Source organism: Orycteropus afer, unplaced genomic scaffold, assembly GCF_000298275.1.
Source record: "Orycteropus afer afer isolate SDZICR_OR568_19922 unplaced genomic scaffold, OryAfe1.0 scaffold00038, whole genome shotgun sequence".
Taxonomy (NCBI): domain Eukaryota; kingdom Metazoa; phylum Chordata; class Mammalia; order Tubulidentata; family Orycteropodidae; genus Orycteropus; species Orycteropus afer.
In genome coordinates, this window is record NW_006921625.1 from 13,382,972 (window position 1) to 13,400,584 (window position 17,613).

Genomic DNA, 17,613 nt, shown 5'->3' on the forward strand with positions numbered 1-17,613 from the left:
GAATTCTCTCATTACTGAAGATTCTGGTGGTGCCCGTTACTTCCAGGGACGGTCACTGAGTGGCCAAGCGACAGAGGTGAGCAGGCCTGTTTCACTGGGCTCCCTTTTGTGTCTCTGGATTTTGTACCGTGTGGTACAAGTCCCACCTTCCATGCAGGGGTCCTGGCTTTGATTCCGGGCCAGGGCACCTCAAGGGCAGCTACTGCCCGTCTGTTAGTGGAGGCTTGAGTGCTGCTGTGATGCTCAACAGGTCTCAGTGGTGCATCCACACAAAACAGACCAGGAAGAAAGGCCTGGCAGTCGGCTCCCCAGAACCAGCCATCGAAAACCCTATGGACCACAAGGCTCAGATCCCATTGTGCATGGGGTCGCCATGAGTCAGGGGCCCAACTCTATGTACTAACAACAACAGCAGCAGCAATAGCAGCTCCCTTGGGTTGAGTCCCACCTCGTCTACTTCCTTGCTTGTGCCTTTGGACAAGTTATTTAACCTCCTTGTGCCTTAGTTTCTGCATCTGGAAAATGGGGCTGATGGTGGGACTAACTAACCTCCAAGGGGCGTTGTGAAATTTAGATGGGATGCCGTCAGTGCTCTGTGTCAGCTATTTTTACTGGCTGTCATCCTGCTCCCTGGCTCCAAGTCAGACCCAGTGCTGACATGAAACAAAACACTTATCGATAGAAATCCGGATACCCTGACCCAAGGAAGATACAGCCCTTGGTCTCAAGGAGGGCACCATCTGCCCTATGGATGTTGGAGGGGAAAAGTACCTTATTTTGCCTTGAGGCGGGGGTGGGGAGGATGAAGCCAGTCAGAGTGACGGCCCTCCCTTGGGAAGGTCAGGCCCCGGAGGAGACCTGGGGCTTCTGGGGAGGCATAGAGCCAGTGCGGAGAGTTCGCTTTTCCCTGCCGACAGGCTTCCGGACGGGTTCATTTTTTCTCCCTTTGTCTGGAGAGTCAGGGTTCTGAGGAGGACACAAATAACAGTTCGGCTGCCTTACTTCCTTCCCTATGGTAGAAACTGGAAACCAGTGGCCATCTGGTGTTGGGTCCACTAAAAGAGGATGTTGAGGCTTATTTTTCCCTTGGACCCAAGCGTGCCTGGGAACCCCATGTCCCCTGCCTTCCTTGGACCAGGCGGCTTTGAAAAGGCAGTGGTGTCTTTGCGTGGAGCTTGCAAGTGGATCCCAGACATGGAACGTAAGGGGGTGACCCAGGGCGCGGCAGGGCTGTGAAGCATGCTGGGCAGACGCGGGAGAGGTGCAGGGGCGGCCTTCAGAGGTGTGCTGTGGACTCTGGACTTCGAGGGTCCCGACCTCAGTGAAAAGATGCTGAGGTGCCCTTCCCGAGCTGAGCAACTCTCTCTAACGCGTTTTCCTGCTTGCTGTTACTCGTTAGTTTAATTTTCATTATTCTCTTTTGCTAACTGCATTTCACCCAAATCAACCCCCCAGAGGAATTGCATGCCTGCAGGGTAGTTATTCTCAGAAGCTGATCCTGCTGCAGATAAACACTTAAATACTATTTAGATAGAGTGTTTCCATGACCCAATTTGACGCACTCACCAGTTACAAACTGACTCTCTGCTTCTGAGTTGGGAAGACATTCTTTTTCTTTGTTAGATGTGATACAGTCCGCATGGTATGGATGATGCCAGGTTTTCACTAAGTTTTGTGGGCTGTGCACCTGCCTTGGGTCGTCTCTGCAAAGCATAGCATTTTAAAGGGAGATAGGGTGTGTGCACACACATGTGTATGTGTGAGTGTGTTACACCAAACCACTTTTGAGTGGAGGTTAACATAGCCTTCAGCCTTTTCCTGGTCTTGAATGTCTAGTTTTGTTTTCTGTGTGTTTGGAGATCCTTAGGATGGACTCTCTCAGGACATTAGTTCGCTCTTTGAGGACATGGACATTGTGGTGGTGGTCTTGTGTGCCGAGTCAATTCTGGTTCATAGCCACTATGTGGAACAGAGCAGAGGTGATCCATTGAAGTTCCTGGCTTATTCAGGAGCACATCACCGGGTCTTTTCTCCCGCGGAGTGGCTGGTGGGTTCGAACTGATGAACTTTCAGTTAGCACTTTAACCACCTTAAAACCAAACCACTGCTATCAAGTCAATTCCGATTCATAGTGACCCTATCGGACAGAGTGGGACTACCCCATAGGGTTTCCAAGGCTGTAAATCTCTACAGAAGCAGACTGCCTCATCTGTCTCTCACAGAGCGGCTGGTGGGTTTACACTGCCAACCTTTTGATTGGCGGCCAAATGCTTTAACCACTGTGCCATCAGAGCTCCTTTTAACCACATCACTAGAATCGGATCTGGCTTGGGGAAATTGTCTAGGTAGGATCATTGCACAGCCCTTCCTACAGACTTTCAGCGGAGTTGAGGCTGTAAGCACTCGGGTGCCTTCTCGGGATGGATTTCTGAGGGACGGATGTCTGGAGGAGTCCTGGTTGGCTGTGACATCACACCATTTATAACTAATGCAGCCTCAGGATGCCCCGAGGAACCCGTTTCCGCCACTGCACGCGACAGTGCTCCTGCCTTGGAAGCAGTGGCTCCTCTGGAGCCAGAAACCCTGTGGAACCTGGGAAGGTCCAGGAAACATACGTGTGTTGCGGTTCTATGCTACATGCTTCCGCCACAGTCTGTGTGGCTTTTGTTTCTGGGTGAATCGGCCTCTCACCCTCTTTCCTCGGCCTTCTCCCCTCTGTGTGATTTGATCAGCCCCTTCAAGGCGGTCACACTGCAGCTTCTGTGGGTGTGAAGATGAGCAGACGTCGCACACGAAGACGGCAGTAGAGCCTTGGGTTAACAGCAGGAGCTCGGACTGCCTGGGCTGGGACCATGATAGCCCGTTTCTTAGTTGCAGAGACTGTGCCTCAGTTTCCTTATCTGTAAAGTGGGGATGATACTGACCACACCAAAAGCCTATTTTATGGGAATTGGGTGGTTTAGTGCATGTTAAGGAATGGTCGGTACCCTATCAACCAGGACATCAAGGCAATTGCAACTCACAGCAACCTGTAGGATAGAGTAGAACATGCGGTTGCCAGGGCTGCTAGCTTCATGGAAGCAGACTAGCCACATCTTTCTCCACAGAGCACCCAGTGGATTTGAACTGCCAGCCTTTTGGTTTGCAGCTGAGCACTTAACTGCTGCACCACCAGGGCTCCTGGAGCAGTACCCAGCACATTGTAAATTTGTGTTAACGATCATTATTAGCACTCGGCAAATGAATCTGAAATAAACTTATTGCAAGATAAGTACCACACATGCAAACATTTGAAGGTCTAAAATGCTTTAAAGGGTCTAACTCACTCACTACCATCAAGTTGATTCTGACTCATAGAGACCCCATTGAGTTTCCAAGGTGGTCAATCTTTGCAGAAGTAGATTGTCCCATCTTTCTTCCATGAAGTGGATGATGGGTTTGAACTGCCAACCTTCTGGTTAGCAGTCAAATACCTTAGGCACTGTGCCACCAGAGTTCCTTTTAAAGGGTCTAGGAGATTTAAAAAAAAAAGAAAAATTGTTTTCCCTCATTGGGAAAATTTTTTTACAGTTGAACTCAACAACAACAAAACATAAACAGAGCAGGACAAAATGAAAATAAACAAATGTTATCACAAACAACTTATTACAAGCTGCAGAGATCTGAAAGCTGCTAGAAAAATATTATTAATGTTTTCTCCACCTTTGCATTCCAAGCTTGCTTTCTTGTGAAATCCATTTAAAATGGAAACTTTTGTCACTGAGCAAAGGGAGGAGGGATTGGTGCTATGTGGCCTCAAGTGCCATGTGTCGGGTGAGATTGGGAAATGGTGAGGTCCAGGCTTTGCTTTCTTTAGTTCAGAAGCATATCTGCTTGCTACTGAGAACCTGTTATTTAGTTTTCCTGTACATTACTGAGTGGGCTCTGGTGGCGTAGCACCTAAGGCATTTGACTGCTAACCAGAAGGCTGGCAGTTCAAACCCACCAGCCACTCCTCAGAAGGAAGACTGGGCAATCCACTTCCATAGTGATACTGCTTCAGAAACCCAAAGAGGGGTCGCTATGAGTCAGATCCGACTCCACAGCAGTGAGTTTTGTTTGTTTGTTTTGGTACTTTACTGGTGGCTCAGTGCCTTAGACATTTGACTGCTATCTAGAAGGCTGGCAGTTCAAACCCACCAGCCACTCTGCAGAAGAAAGATCTACTTCTATAAAAATTTACTGCCTTGGAAACCCAGTGGAGGTTGTTAGGAGTTGGAATTGACTGGATGGCAGAGAGTTTGGTTTGATTTTGTTTTTGGTACGTTACTGACGTGATTGTAACATTTAAAGTGGACTCACCTCAAGACTGTGGCCCTTCAAACCTGGAGCTGGACCCAGCCCTGGGGATCATCTCGCAGCCGAACAACAGGCCTGTGAAGTGAATAGTGACACTTGTGAGGAAAGTACCCCTCAGAATAAACAACCCCATGAGACCGAAGGGCAGCGTTTGCCCCAAAACAAAGCTCAGAAGTCAGGAAGGAGCAGGAAAGAATGGAAAGGGGGACGCAGAAAGGAAGTGGAAAGGGAGCAGTTACACTGAGGGGACTGCAACGGATCCCACCAAAATGTGTACACAGACCCAGGAGAGATTGCCGGTTCAGTTCCCGACTGCCGCAAGGAAGTGAACATTGTAATGAAGCGAGTCACACAGATCCTTTGGTTTCCCAGTACATATAAAAGTGATGTTTAAACTGTACTGTGGTCTATAAAGTGTGCAAGAGCCTTATGAAAACGTTTGAAATGTGAGAATGACCAAAATGTGACACAGAGACATGAAGTGAGCACCTGCCGTTGGGGAAATAGTGCCAATAGACTTGTTTGATGCAGGGTTGCCACAAGCTTTTAATTTATAAAAATGCAATATCGCCGAAGCTCAGTGAAGCGAAGTGCAGTAAAGCAAGGTATGCCTGTAAATTGTTGACCGGAAAGCTAATTTGCTCTGTATGCTTTCACCCAACCACCGCGGAAAATAAATAAATAAAGTGGACCGAGATGGCTGAGAGAGCCTTTCATACTTGGGTGCATCAGAAAATGGTGGGAGTATCCTGAGTGGGGGGCCCAGGGTATTGGAAACACCTCAATTTAAAGGGTCATGTTCAGGCAGTGCTGAATGAAGCCGACCTCTGCCCAGGCTCATTGGCACTCGGGGATAATGACTTGAAACAAGAGACACTGTTAAGTGAATGGAACTTTCGGACGATGCATAGTGAAGATGTAGCTGTCTAAATGGATAGCAATCAAGAAGGCTTGAAAAGACAAGCACAGCCAGAAACGTTCATCAAAGTGCAAGACAGGAAGTCTTGGGAAAGTCCAAATCAATGTTTCTGGGGGGAGGGAAGCCTCATGACAGGTGGAGTGTGGTCAGGAGAACCCTACAGAAGGTAACAGAAGACAGAAAAAAGAGAACAGGGGAATTATTCCTTACCCTGGGCCCCAGAGCCAGTCAACCGGACTTTTCTTTGAAGCCATGGCTACCGAGAGTAGCTGTGACTTGGCGTGCTTTCTGAGACATCCCTGACCATTGCGAGCTCGTCTATGATGGTGTCAGTGGGAAGGGTCTTACATTGCATGTGCTGGAAGGGAGACAGTAGCCCCAGAGGAGTGAATGGAAGGACCAACCAGTTTTCTGACTGTGCTCTGAGGAGCTCTGGGGTTCTGTGCGGTGGTCCTGCTGAACACAGTTGCCACACACATGGGTCCCACATGCTGGTTCCACCCCCAGTGGTTCCTTAACTGGGTCTCCTTGGACGGGACATTGTGTCCTGTGGATCTTTGTTTTGCAGTCTATAAAAGAAGGAGGCTAGATTAGCTTAGCAGGGGCACCGGTGGTTCGGTGGGAGACCCAAGTTCAGTTCCCGGCTGGTGTACCTCACGTGCGGGCACCATTCACCTGTCAGTGGAGGCCTGTGTGCTGTTATGATCCTCAGCGGATTTCAGCAGAGCTTCCAGACTAGGATGGACTAGAAGAAAAGACCCAGTGACCCACTTCCAAACATCAGCCAAGGAAACCCATGGGTCACGGTGACCTCGTCTGCAACCAGTGAATCAGATGGTACGGGAGAGGGCGGTGTTTTGTCCCCTTGTTCGTGGGGTCTCTGTGAGTTGGGGGCAACTCGGTAGCAGCTGACCACAGCAGCAGGTCAGCCTAGTGGGGTTCACGTGTTTTGGAGTGGTAAAACTTCCTGTCCAATGGAAGCCAGGACAACAGCCTACGGTCCCAAGGCCTTTATGAAATAAAGGGCAGGGAGCAATTGTTTAACGATGCAGCCAGCTATCTTAAATCTCAGTTAACGAGAAGCTCTGGTTACCTGGAATACTAGTGGCTAAATGGGGATACACCAGATGTATTTGTTTGTACCACAGTATGGCAGTAAAAACCCAAATGTGGTTTGGTTTATTATTGAAAAAAATGTCAAGAGTTTGGAGTGATTTCAGACCAGGGGTGCAAGCTCATGGCCAGAGTCATCACTCTGCAATGGCAAGAGAAATGTGTGGCTGCTTAAGACCGTTCCTGGAACAATGAACTCCTGTCTCTACATTTATTTACTCAAAAGGAGACCTGCGAGTAGAAAAGAGCAAGCCGTCATGCTGTGTGCTCTGTGGAAAGAACAGAACAGAATGCAGCAAGATGCTCGCAGGAATAAACTCTGTGGCAGACATTTCTAATCATCCTGGCTTTTTCATTTGATTTCTGTCTTGTTCAGAAGCAAGCGGAACCAGCATTTACAAAGGAAACAGGGAACTCATTTAATACCCAGAAACTGAAGATCCAATTTAGAGAAGTGTTGGTCCATTTGGTGAAGTGCCTGAGTGGGTTTGCTCCTCAATTAGGAGCATGGATATGTCCTAAGTAATTCTTGTATGTGTTCCAATCCCGTGCATACGAAGACCCAGCCTCCACTGAGGTGATGGCACCTGCTTCATTTAGCCCACCAGCCAATGAATATCTAAGATCCAAGTAGCTTCCCCCTTGCTAGGAGGGTGGGGGGGTGGGTCTCATAAGCAGTAAGAGAATAAGTGTGTTGACTCCCACTAGACTGTCAGAGAAGCTGGGTTACTACTAAGGCCAGTGTGTTCTGATACAAATTTTCACCCCAAATTTTTAGGTCTCCGACTCTAGCTGTTTGCGCCATTAATGTAAGACTTTTCGTGTATCCTTTTATTTGTTGTTGTTGTTGTTATGTGCCGTCGAGTTGGACCCGACTCATAGCGACCCCTCCTTGGGTTTCACAGGTATTTATTGTTATTTGGGTGAAGATTTACAGAGCAAATTCACTTTCCATACAGCAGTTCACATACACTTTGTCTCATGTCATTGACCACAGTTTACCACAATGCAACAGCTCCCCTCCCACTTCCTCCCGATAGTTACCTCTTCCCAGTATCCATCCCTCCATGCACTCCTGCCCCCTGACCTGTCTCCCTGTGCATAAGCAGCCCTTCTTTCTCTCATGATTGTTCCCTCCAAGGAGTATATCTACCTGAGGTAAATGTTCAACTCATATGCCTGTCTTTTGTTTGGCTGGAAACCACGGGTGTGGGTTCAATTCCACACCTGAAGGGCAGCTAGGGGCCACAGTCTCAGTGGTTCCACCAGGCTCTATCGGACCAGCAAACCTGGTCCCCCCACCTTTCGTGTATCCTTTTAAAGTAATTGACTGACCACAAATCAATAAATTTCTGCTGATTTCTAATTAAAAGTTCATTTTCTCCTGGATTCAAACTTTTCTTCAAGGAAACACATCTCTGGAGAAAAGAAAGTCAACAGAGAAAAAAGTGTTAACTTTAAAAATAGTTCACTTGATGGGTCATTATTTTAAGGAAAGAGAGAGAGGAACTGATATTTGTGGGTAAGTCTGCTTGCTGTAAACCAAGTCCAAGGCTAGGTGCCTGAGGGCTTCTGCTTTTAATCCTTAGGACACTCCAAGAGTTAGGAGGGCTATCTTTAATCTAAGCAAAAAAATTTTGCCCTGGGTCACACAGTTCAAATTGGTCCAACTGGGTTTTGAACCTGTGCCCAAAAGCTCAGGTCTCCCATTGAACTACCAGTGCCCCTGCCTCAGACTGGGTTCTTGAACCTGAGGTGACAATCTATGGTTTTCCCCTGACCCTCGGAAGGGACCAAGCTGTGTAGAATGATCGGTGTCTGTGGTCACTTCCCCCTTCAGGCAAGTCGCCCAGCTGTTGGTTGGGCTCCCTTCTCCTCTGTCCTGTCCATTTTTAAGTGTCTTGAGTAGAGTACATCACTCAGTCCCCTTACACACTAGGGCACCAGAAATCTCAGTCACAGGATGGTGTTGTTGATGTTGCATGCCTGCGAGTTGATTGCAGCTTATGGCTCCCCATGTGACAGAACTGCTCATGGGGTTTCTAAGCTATAATCTTATGGGAGCAGATGGCCAGGTCTTTCTCCCACAGAGTCACTGGGTGGGTTCGAACCTCCAATCTCTTAGTAGCTGAATGCTTAATGGTGTGCCACCAGGGCTCCTTGTCATCAAGATAAATGATATTTAATGCAGTATTTTAACAAAATCAAATATTCTTTTTTAAAAAGACACCCACAGCTTATGCACAGGGAGACAGCTCAGGGGGCAGGAATGCATGAAGGGATGGACACTGGGAAGAGGTAACTATGGGGAGGAAGTGGGAGGGGAGCTGGAGCATTGTGGTAAACTGTGGTCAATGACATGAGACAAAGTATATGTGAACTGCTGTATGGAAAGTGAATTTGCTGTGTAAACCTTCACCCAAATCACACACACACACACAAAAGACACCCACAATGAACGAAATTTTGGAATTTAAAATCAAGACAAGTTCAGTAACAATGTGATGCAGAACCATATCAGAGACTAAGGGAAAAATCAGAAATGCCCATCTCATCTTTATTTAAAACTTGTGTTTTCCTCATCACATCATGGATCTTTTTTCCAAATATTGCACAATGTCGTTTATCTTGATGGCTGGGAGTTTTGGTCAACCCCCTTACGTTTTGCACCTGTGGTGAGTGCCTCGCCCTAGTTCTGGTCCTGCTCCCTGCTTTTATCTGTGCTCCAGCAGGTGCTGGGGTGCATTGGGAACATGTCCAGGAGCCATCAGCCTAGTGGGAGTCAGTCACGCACAGGGACACAGCCAGACGATTGTAAGACTGGAATGTGTGTGATGAAGGAACTCTGGTGGATAAGGCATTTGTCTGCTGACCAGAAGGTTAGCAGTTCAAACTCACCAGCCACTACGCAGAAGGAAGATGGGGCAATCTACTTCCATAAAGATTTACAGCCTCAGAAACCCAAAGGGGGTTGCTATGAGTCAGAATTGATTCAATGGCAGTGAGTTGTGTGTGATGGTAACCTTGGTGAAGTGTCACCATGAACACAAGGTTCCCTGGGAGGGCTTCAATGAGGTTTGAGGCAGCCTGGGAGTTGGCTTGTGGGCATGTGGATGGGCTGGGCTCCACCAAACGATGGCTGGAGAGTGTGGAGCAATGACAAGCCCCCTCGTTGCTCTGAGCCTCAGTGCGCCTGTTGTGTACGGAGGAGGGCACAGTTGTGCCTCCCTCTGAAGGCTGTAAGGACTAGAATGAGTCAGTTGTACTAAGTGCCTAGTAGGTAGAGTCTGCCACAATGGTGAGGCTGACGCTGACCCCTCTTTGTCGAGGTCCTTACATGGCAGTTCCTCTGGACCACGTAACGTGTCTGCTCTTTGTTTCACAGACATCCACGACGGGGATGGGAGTTCCAGCAGCAGCCACCAGACCCTCAAAAGCACGACCAAGTGGGCGGCCTCCCTGGAGAATCTGCTCGAAGACCCAGAAGGCGTGAAAAGATTTAGGGTTTGCCATTTTCACTGTTGATCAGGACTGATGCAAAACATGAAGGGGCGTGAGGGGAACCTGGGCCAGTTTTTAACACTGTCAGTTCCACTTTGAGGGTGCCTGGGTGACACACGAGGAGCTCTGGTGGCGCAGTGATTAAAGCATTCAAACTTAACAGCTGCTCTGCAGGAGAAAGATGAGGCAGTCTGCTTCTGTAAAGATTGATAGCCTTGAGTGGCACACATGGTTTGCACTCAACTGCTAACCTAAACCTTGGTTTGAACGCACCCAGAAGCGCTACAGAAGAAAGGCCTGGCACCCTGCTTCCATAAAGATTGCAGCCAAGAAACCCTGTGGAGCAGTTCCACGTGGTTGCCATGAGTCAGAATTGAGTCGATGACAATGAGTTTGGTTTTTGGTTTGGTCCCACTTTGAGAGCAGGGACTTCCTATCTGTCATTACCAAGGTGGACCAACCCCAAGGGGCATGCAGTCTTGTTTCTGGTATATGTACAGTGGGGGACGGGGGAGGTTGATGGAGAAAGGCACTGGGTTCATTGGAGGTCTGTTTGTACAAGGAATTCCAGCTCTGTGATGCCTGGAAAGGGGCATTCTCTTTGATTTGAAGGCTTGCTTTCTTGTGCCTTGGGAATTCTGAGGATGCCATTAGCTGCAGAGTAAAGAGGCTGGATAAACAGCCAGCAACTGGAGCGTGGTGAAGGGGAACGTCAAGAGAGCAGGCCGAGGGATGAGGAAGGGTCAATGCTACCTGGAAACAAGCATTTGCTCGGCAAAAACCCCAGGTGCCCTCTAGGAGGACCTCATGTGGATTTGAAGAACACCTTGAATCTCTTTGAGCCCCAACTTCTGTCTTTGAACTTGAGTCAGGCCAGGATAAGCACTCCTGCTGTTGGTCCCTGTCTCAGCCCCCGAGGAGGAGGTGGGCAGTACCAGGGGTCCAGTGTTCCTGGATGCCAGGCTGCTGCAGCTGCCTTGTGCATCTCAGGGACAAAAGGGTGTCTGCAGTGCCGCCGGCCCCCCAACATCTGCTCCCATCTGCCATCTCTCACCCAACACTGTCTCCATCATGGCATTGTTAGAAATGCTTAATGTGTTTTCTTTCCTTCTGTTAAAAAAAAAAAGAGCCCGATTTTAGAGGAATGTACTGTTTAAACAGTGTCGGGAAGGAACTAATATGTCTTCCGCTTTAATTTACTTTTTGGTAATTTATTGTCAGCTAGAGTTGCTGGTAGAGTCTTGCTTCATTTTCACTCTTCCTCATGACATTAAATGCATATGAAATTCTGGCTTTAACATTAGACATACACTTTGCTTTGTAGCCATTAAATGTTTGCAGGGATTTTTAAAGGGCAGTTAAGCCTTGTTCACTTGCCAAATTTTGCCAAATCAGTTGCTGAAGAAGAAAGCATTAAAAATTATTATTATTATTCTTTAAACAATGCAACTTACTGTATGAATTCTTTTCTTTTTATCCATAGGAGTTTCTAAAAAAGGAATTCAGTGAAGAAAATGTTTTGTTTTGGCTAGCGTGTGAAGATTTTAAGAAGACACAAGATAAGAAACAGGTATACCTTCTATTCTATAGTCATTGTCTTGATGTATTTTTTTTCCTCCTTATAAAGTTACAGCTGCCTTTCCAATGTTGTGTTGCTGTTATGTGCCGTCGAGTCGGCCCCGACTCATAACGACCCCTCCTTGGGTTTCCGAGGCAGTATCACTATGGAAGTAGATTGCCCAACCTTCCTTCCAAAGAGTGGCTGGTGGGTTTGAACTGCCAGCCTTAGTCAAGTACCTTAGGCACTATGCTACCAGAGCTCCTGCCTTTCCAATAGATGATGAAATTTACTAAAGAAACCTGGTTCATGTTGGATTTGGAAGGAAGGTTAAGCTTCAGGCTAGGGATCTTATGTTGATCAAAAAATTAACTATTTTAAAAAGAGTGAATAAATCCATTTTTATTTTATTTTTCTATTTTATTGTAAATCCATTTTTAAGTGGAATTCAAGTGGACAAATATTTAAAGTAAAAGCAGCAGTTCATGTCATTTAGAGTTCATCATTGCGTATGATTTTTTTTTTTTTTCCTTTATGTATAAGTTATGAGGATGTTTCTCCCAGAGCTTGCCCTGTTGGCATTTTGTATGGAGGTAAAACACTAAGCAGATGTGTAGACATAAAAGCACAACCTGCATCAGATGGATTGTCAATTATTCAGTGTATCTTTACAGAATGTCCTATAGTTGGCATGCACTCGACACAGAGGTTTCTGACTGTTCTCTTGGGTAGAGGGGTGCTCTTTGCAGGAGGTAGCTGATGTCACCTTCCCTATGTCAGCTGGATTTTCTGTCACTGAGGGTTGGTTGTAAGAAGTGGTGGGTGGGATTAAGAGGAAGAGGCATGTGGACTGAGTATGTTTACAAGGCCTGTTCCTGTGAATTTCTAAGAGGCTGCCAACTAAATACCTACAGGGGCTGTATAAGTGTGTGAGTACGTGAGGCTTCTGGTGTGTGGCTGTAGGGAGCAGTGGGGACTGCAGCTGGTTGCTTACCAAGTTTGGCAGAGAATACTGGGGTCTGTGGCTGTCTGGGCTTTTCCTGCTTCAAGTTCTGTCTCCACCAACTCACTGATGTTCTCACCCTCACCTCTTGGACCCTGAGGGACCTTCCTTCGTAAGGTATCGTCTTCCATCTTTAGCCCAGGGCTGCCTGTTTGTCCAGAGACGCTCAACATTTGGAATCTTACGTGGAGGCATCTGATTTCTATAAGCGTGGGAACTAATTTTTGGGAAATTTGAAACCTCGCCTGCCAAACAGAGCACATCTGTAGGCAGACGTGACTTGTGGCTGCCAGGTTTGAGCCTCCAACAGGAAAATCCGCGGGGCCAGCAGCCATTAAGTGTTTGCAGACAACAGCTTGGAAAGTGTCCACAGGGGCTATTCAGAGGCCCTGCGGGGCTCAGAGCATGTCCCCGATGGAGCAGTGAGGCCTTCCACTCTGTCGCTGGCAAAGGAGCTCTCTGGATGGACTCCTCTAGCTTGAATTCCCTGGTGGCCTGGCACTTCATTGGCCTTGGCACTTGGCTTTTGCTCCCTTCTGGCTCCTTCTGCCCTCAGGCTGGTTTAGCCTGAGCCTCCTGGATGGTGAACGCCTCAGGGGAAGGTGGGAGAACAGATGGGAGCACTAGTTTCAGAAAGCTGGGCTGTGGGTTGACGTCCTTCAGGGCGGGACTCCCTTATTCTTCGTCCTCAGCACCCAGGACAGGGCCCAGGGACACTCATCGATAAACCCTGCACCGTGTAACTGGTGGGGAGCCCCTGAGTGGCACAAAGGCTGGCTGCTAACCTTGGAGGTTCAGGTGCACACAGGTACCTCAGAAGAAAGGCCTGACAGTCAACCTCGGAAAATCCCGCCACTGAAAACCCCGTGACACAGTTTTGTCACCATGAGTTGGCTCTGACTGGATGGTCACTGGTGCAACTGATTCTTCCAGCTTCACCATAAAATCATGACTTGGAGTCAACAGGCGAACAGATACTTGCTCATCTCCTTTATTCTTTGAGTTGCAGCAATGGTAATGGCCTAGAGGTCAGCCAATGCACTCCCTGCTTGTAGACAAGGAAGTTGAGGCCCAGGGAAAGGAAGTGGGTCCCCCACCCTCACCACCTGTGGCAGAGCTGGGCTTGAACCAGCACCCTTGACTTCACCTGGTCCTTTTCTCTCCCCCATACACCATGTAGTTTATTCTCCAGTTCAACTCCCTACCTCTTTGTGGAGTGCTGTTTGTTGTTGGACATTGTGACAAGTGCTAGAGCTTCTGCAGGGCAAGACAGTGAAGCTCTTTCTAGGGAACCTCATTTGGAGGGGAAGCTAGTTCTTCAGTAAGCCTTCACAAATGCAGTGAGTGTAAAAATGGGAAGTGTGGGCTGTGGGAGCGTTGGCAGTGAGTTAGGGAGGGAGGGCCTTGGGGAAGTGACTTTTAAGTGGGACCAGCACTGTGATTAGGGTGGGGAACAGTGTTCCTGGAAGAGGAAACAGCATGTGTGAAAGCCTGGAAAGAAGAGCTGAAGGTTGACCAGTGAGCACGAGGGTCCTGTTTGTGGGGGAGCTGGCTCTAGTTGAGGCTGACAGGTGGATAAGAACCTGTGTGCCAAGGTGAGTAATAGGCCCGTGCCAGGACACTAGACAGCCACTGCAGGACTTTATCGGTGTGTACATTGGGCAGGGTATAAAACCTTTGGAGGTGCTTCCTCCAGTCTCAGGTTGGGCAGGCCTGGTGTTGCATTGCACTGCCCTGTCTGCATCCTGTGTAGAGAGAGAGCCTCCAGAATCAGGCAGCCCTTCTCTGCATCTCCCTGACTCCTCAGCATACGACTCCGTAAAGGTTTGCATCCTTAAGTCTGTAACATGTCTGGTGATTCCTGGAGTGTAGCAAAAGCCACACTTACCCCCAGCTGCCTGGGATGCAAATGGTGGTAGGAAGGGCAGAAGCATCTGTGGCATCCATGGTGACTGTGCCTTGGGGAACACCCATCTGGTTATCCTGCTGAGCCACTCATGCGTGCAGGCACAGAAACTAGAGCGCTGAAGCAGAGCCAGGACTCAGACTGGGGTTTCTGCCTCCTGGGCCCCTGCATTCTCCAGTGGGGCAAGCTGTGTGGGAAGGAAAAGCCAGGAGAAAGCTGGAAGTTTAAATGATAAAAGGAAGTGGATGAAGTGGGCTGGGAGAAGTCGGCCCAACTGAATATTCAGTTAGGCTAACCACATCTGGTCCGGCAGGGAGCGCGTGGGAGAGTTTCTCTCCAAGGCAGTTGTGGGATCGATGCAGTCTCACTTTTGCCTCCAGGATTTTAAATAGAACCTGTTTTTGTTTGTTTGCTTGGATTGTCCAGCTGTTTCTTGCTGTGACACTTGCTGCTATTGTTAGCTGCCGTCATCTATCTCAGATTCATGGTGACCTCACGCACAGCGGAGTGAAGCACTGGCGGTACTGCACCATCTGTCTGATCGCTTATGGATCAGACCATTGTGATCCATAGGGCTTTCATTTGGCTGACTTTTAGAGGTCAATTGCCAGGTCTTTCCTCCTACTGCCTTAGTGTGGAAGCTCTGCTGAAACCTGTTCAGTGTCATAGCTACCCACACGCCTCCACTGACAGACGGGTGGAGGCTACACATGAAGTGTGTTGGTCAGGAATAGAGTCCATATCTCCTGCATGGAAGGCAAGACTTTACCAGCGAACCACCACTGTCCTTGAATCTGTAGCATTTGCCAACTCCTAATATCCTGTATGATTTGTGCATTTGTCTTCTGTGTTGTCATTCCCTCTGTCTTGTCAGCTCCAGGAGGTTGGGACATCTTGTCTGTCTTCCTGCCTGCTGTATTCTGAGTGCCTAGGACAGTGTCCAGCGCACTTCCAGTTCCTCTTTGTAGGATGAATGCTTTCCACTCCGACCAGCAGATCCCAGAGTCATGCGTGACTGCATGCAGGGCCTGGCTGCCCCACCCACTTGGGGGGTAGCCACAGCCTTTGAGAGGACTTCAGAGATGAGCATGCTGTCCGTCCTGTTGGGGCTCTTACCCTCAGAAGCACCCAACAGTGGAACGACTACATCCCCTGGTCTGTGCTCTGCCCTGCATTTGGGAGGGTCTGGACACTGCATACGTGGCAGGGAGGCTGGGACTTAGATAAACAGTAGGGTGACACCTCCCTGCCTGTGTCCACATTGACCGGTCAGCTTTCAAAGCAGTCCTCTCTCCGTTTGCAATTTCTTCTTTCTTTTTTTTTTAATTGTGATTTGGGTGAAAGTTGACAGAGCAAATTCAACAATCCATACACACTGTGTTCTGTGACATTGATTGTGGTCCCCGTAGTGAAGCAACACTGTTCCCACTTCCTGTGTTTACCGCTCCCCTTCCTCCTCCTCTCCTGTCCCTTCCTGCCCTTCTGAGCTTCACCCCTGAGCACTGCTGCTCTCCATCTTGTGTGGCTGATCCTTCTCCTGAGTGGCACCCCCCCGGTGTGATTGCTCACCTGGCGGCCCGTCTGCTTAGGCTGACAGTTGGGCCACAGGGATGAGTTTGGTTCCAGGCCTGAAGGGTGTCTAAGGGCCGTCGTCTCAGGGATGGTTTTATAGGTGACTCTTCTTCTATGAGGTGCTTCTTCCTCATGAGATAGCACATGAGATCTAGCTGTTTTCTAAAACAAAGCAGCTTTTATGTCCCAGAAGCCTCAGCCAGAGCTGCACGAGGGTCTTCATTCCTGGCCCTCCCTGAGTCTGCGCCTTCGTTCAGTTGTCAGCACACTCTGTCGGGCCTGTTTTCTGTGTGTGGCAGGGACTGAAGGGGACACAGCTGGTACGGATTTGTAAGCCGGACTGAGAGCTGGGGAGAGGGATAGGCGATGGGGTGATGCTTGGCTTACAATAACTAACTGGATCTAGTGCTTGAGAGTAATAGTGGTGTGAATTGTATAGTGGTCTACAGCATATGGAGTCATTTGAGAGGCGTTTACATTATTTTTTGGGGTCCCTGGGTGGTACAAATGGTTAACACTCTCGGCTGCTAACGGAAAGACTGGTGTTGCCCCTCCACCCCGAGGTGCCTTGGAACACATGCCTATCAGCCTATTTCCGAAAAATCAGCTGCTGGAAACCTTATGGGTCATGACAGTCTGAGCCACAGCCGCTCGAGGGGATGGCGCGGGACTGGGAAGCCTTCCATGGAGCTGTCATGAGTTGGGAGCTGACCTGAGGACACCTGACAACAGGAACAACCAGTCAGGAAGAGTAGCTACAGAAGTCCCGGTGGTGATGTGTACTGTGTGGCTTGTCCTGGGCACTGCCAGGTGGCAGGCGTGGAGTGCCTAGGGTCATAGAGGCGTCTGCCACGGGTCTCTGCCTCCCTGAGCTGTCTGTCCCTGTGTGTCTCTGTCTCTTCTGCTCTTTTATGACTCATAAGTGATTAGGTTTAGGATCCACCTTAATGCATGACCTCATTAACATAACAAAGAAAACTGTCTCCAAACAGAATCATACTTACAGGTGCAGGGCCAGGATTCCAATATATATTTTTTGGGGGATCATAATTCATGTGACTCATGTATGTGCAAAAGCTGGACAAGGGTTAAGTTAGACTGAAGAAGAATTAACGCCTTTGAATTATGGTGGTGGCAGAGAAAAATGATCATACCACAGAGTGCCAGGGGAACAAACTAATCTGTTTTGAAAGAAGTACAACCAGAACGCTCCTTAGAAGCAAGGATGGTGAGACTTCGTCTCACGCACTTTGGGTATGTTATCAAGGAGGGACCAGTCCTGGAGAAGGACATCATGCTGGTAAAATAGAGGGTCAGCGAAATAGGGGAAGACCCTCAACAGCATGGACTGACACAGGGGCTGCAACGGTGGGTTCAAGCACAGTAGTGACTGTGAGGATGGAGCAGAACTGGGCAGGGTTTTGTGCTGTGCGTGGGGTCGCTGTGAGTTGGAATCGATTTGACGGCAACCGACAACATAATTCAATCCATAACGACCCTAAGATTCACATGTGCCAAGGTTCCAGACTGGTGACTGCCAGCCAAATGAGGCCAACACATTTATTTAGCCCGCAGAGTGTTTTTGTTTGAACATTTCATTGTGGTTTGGGTGAAAGTCTACGGAGCAAATTCGTTTCCCAATCACCAATTTATCCACGTTTTGTTTCCTGACGTTGGTTGCAACCCCTCAGTGTAACAGCACT

General features: G+C 48.5%; 1 protein-coding gene across 1 annotated transcript in view; it reads left to right on the forward strand.

The window, feature by feature from the left end:
* The first annotated feature begins 1,194 nt into the window (after positions 1 to 1,194).
* RGS10 (regulator of G protein signaling 10) overlaps positions 1,195 to 17,613 on the forward strand; it is a 43,231-nt gene continuing 26,812 nt past the window's right edge. Inside the window, exons 1-3 of the mRNA XM_007936841.1 lie at positions 1,195 to 1,201; positions 9,756 to 9,874; positions 11,355 to 11,441. Coding sequence (XP_007935032.1) covers positions 1,195 to 1,201; positions 9,756 to 9,874; positions 11,355 to 11,441 — 213 coding nt within the window. The remainder of the gene's footprint in view (positions 1,202 to 9,755; positions 9,875 to 11,354; positions 11,442 to 17,613) is intronic.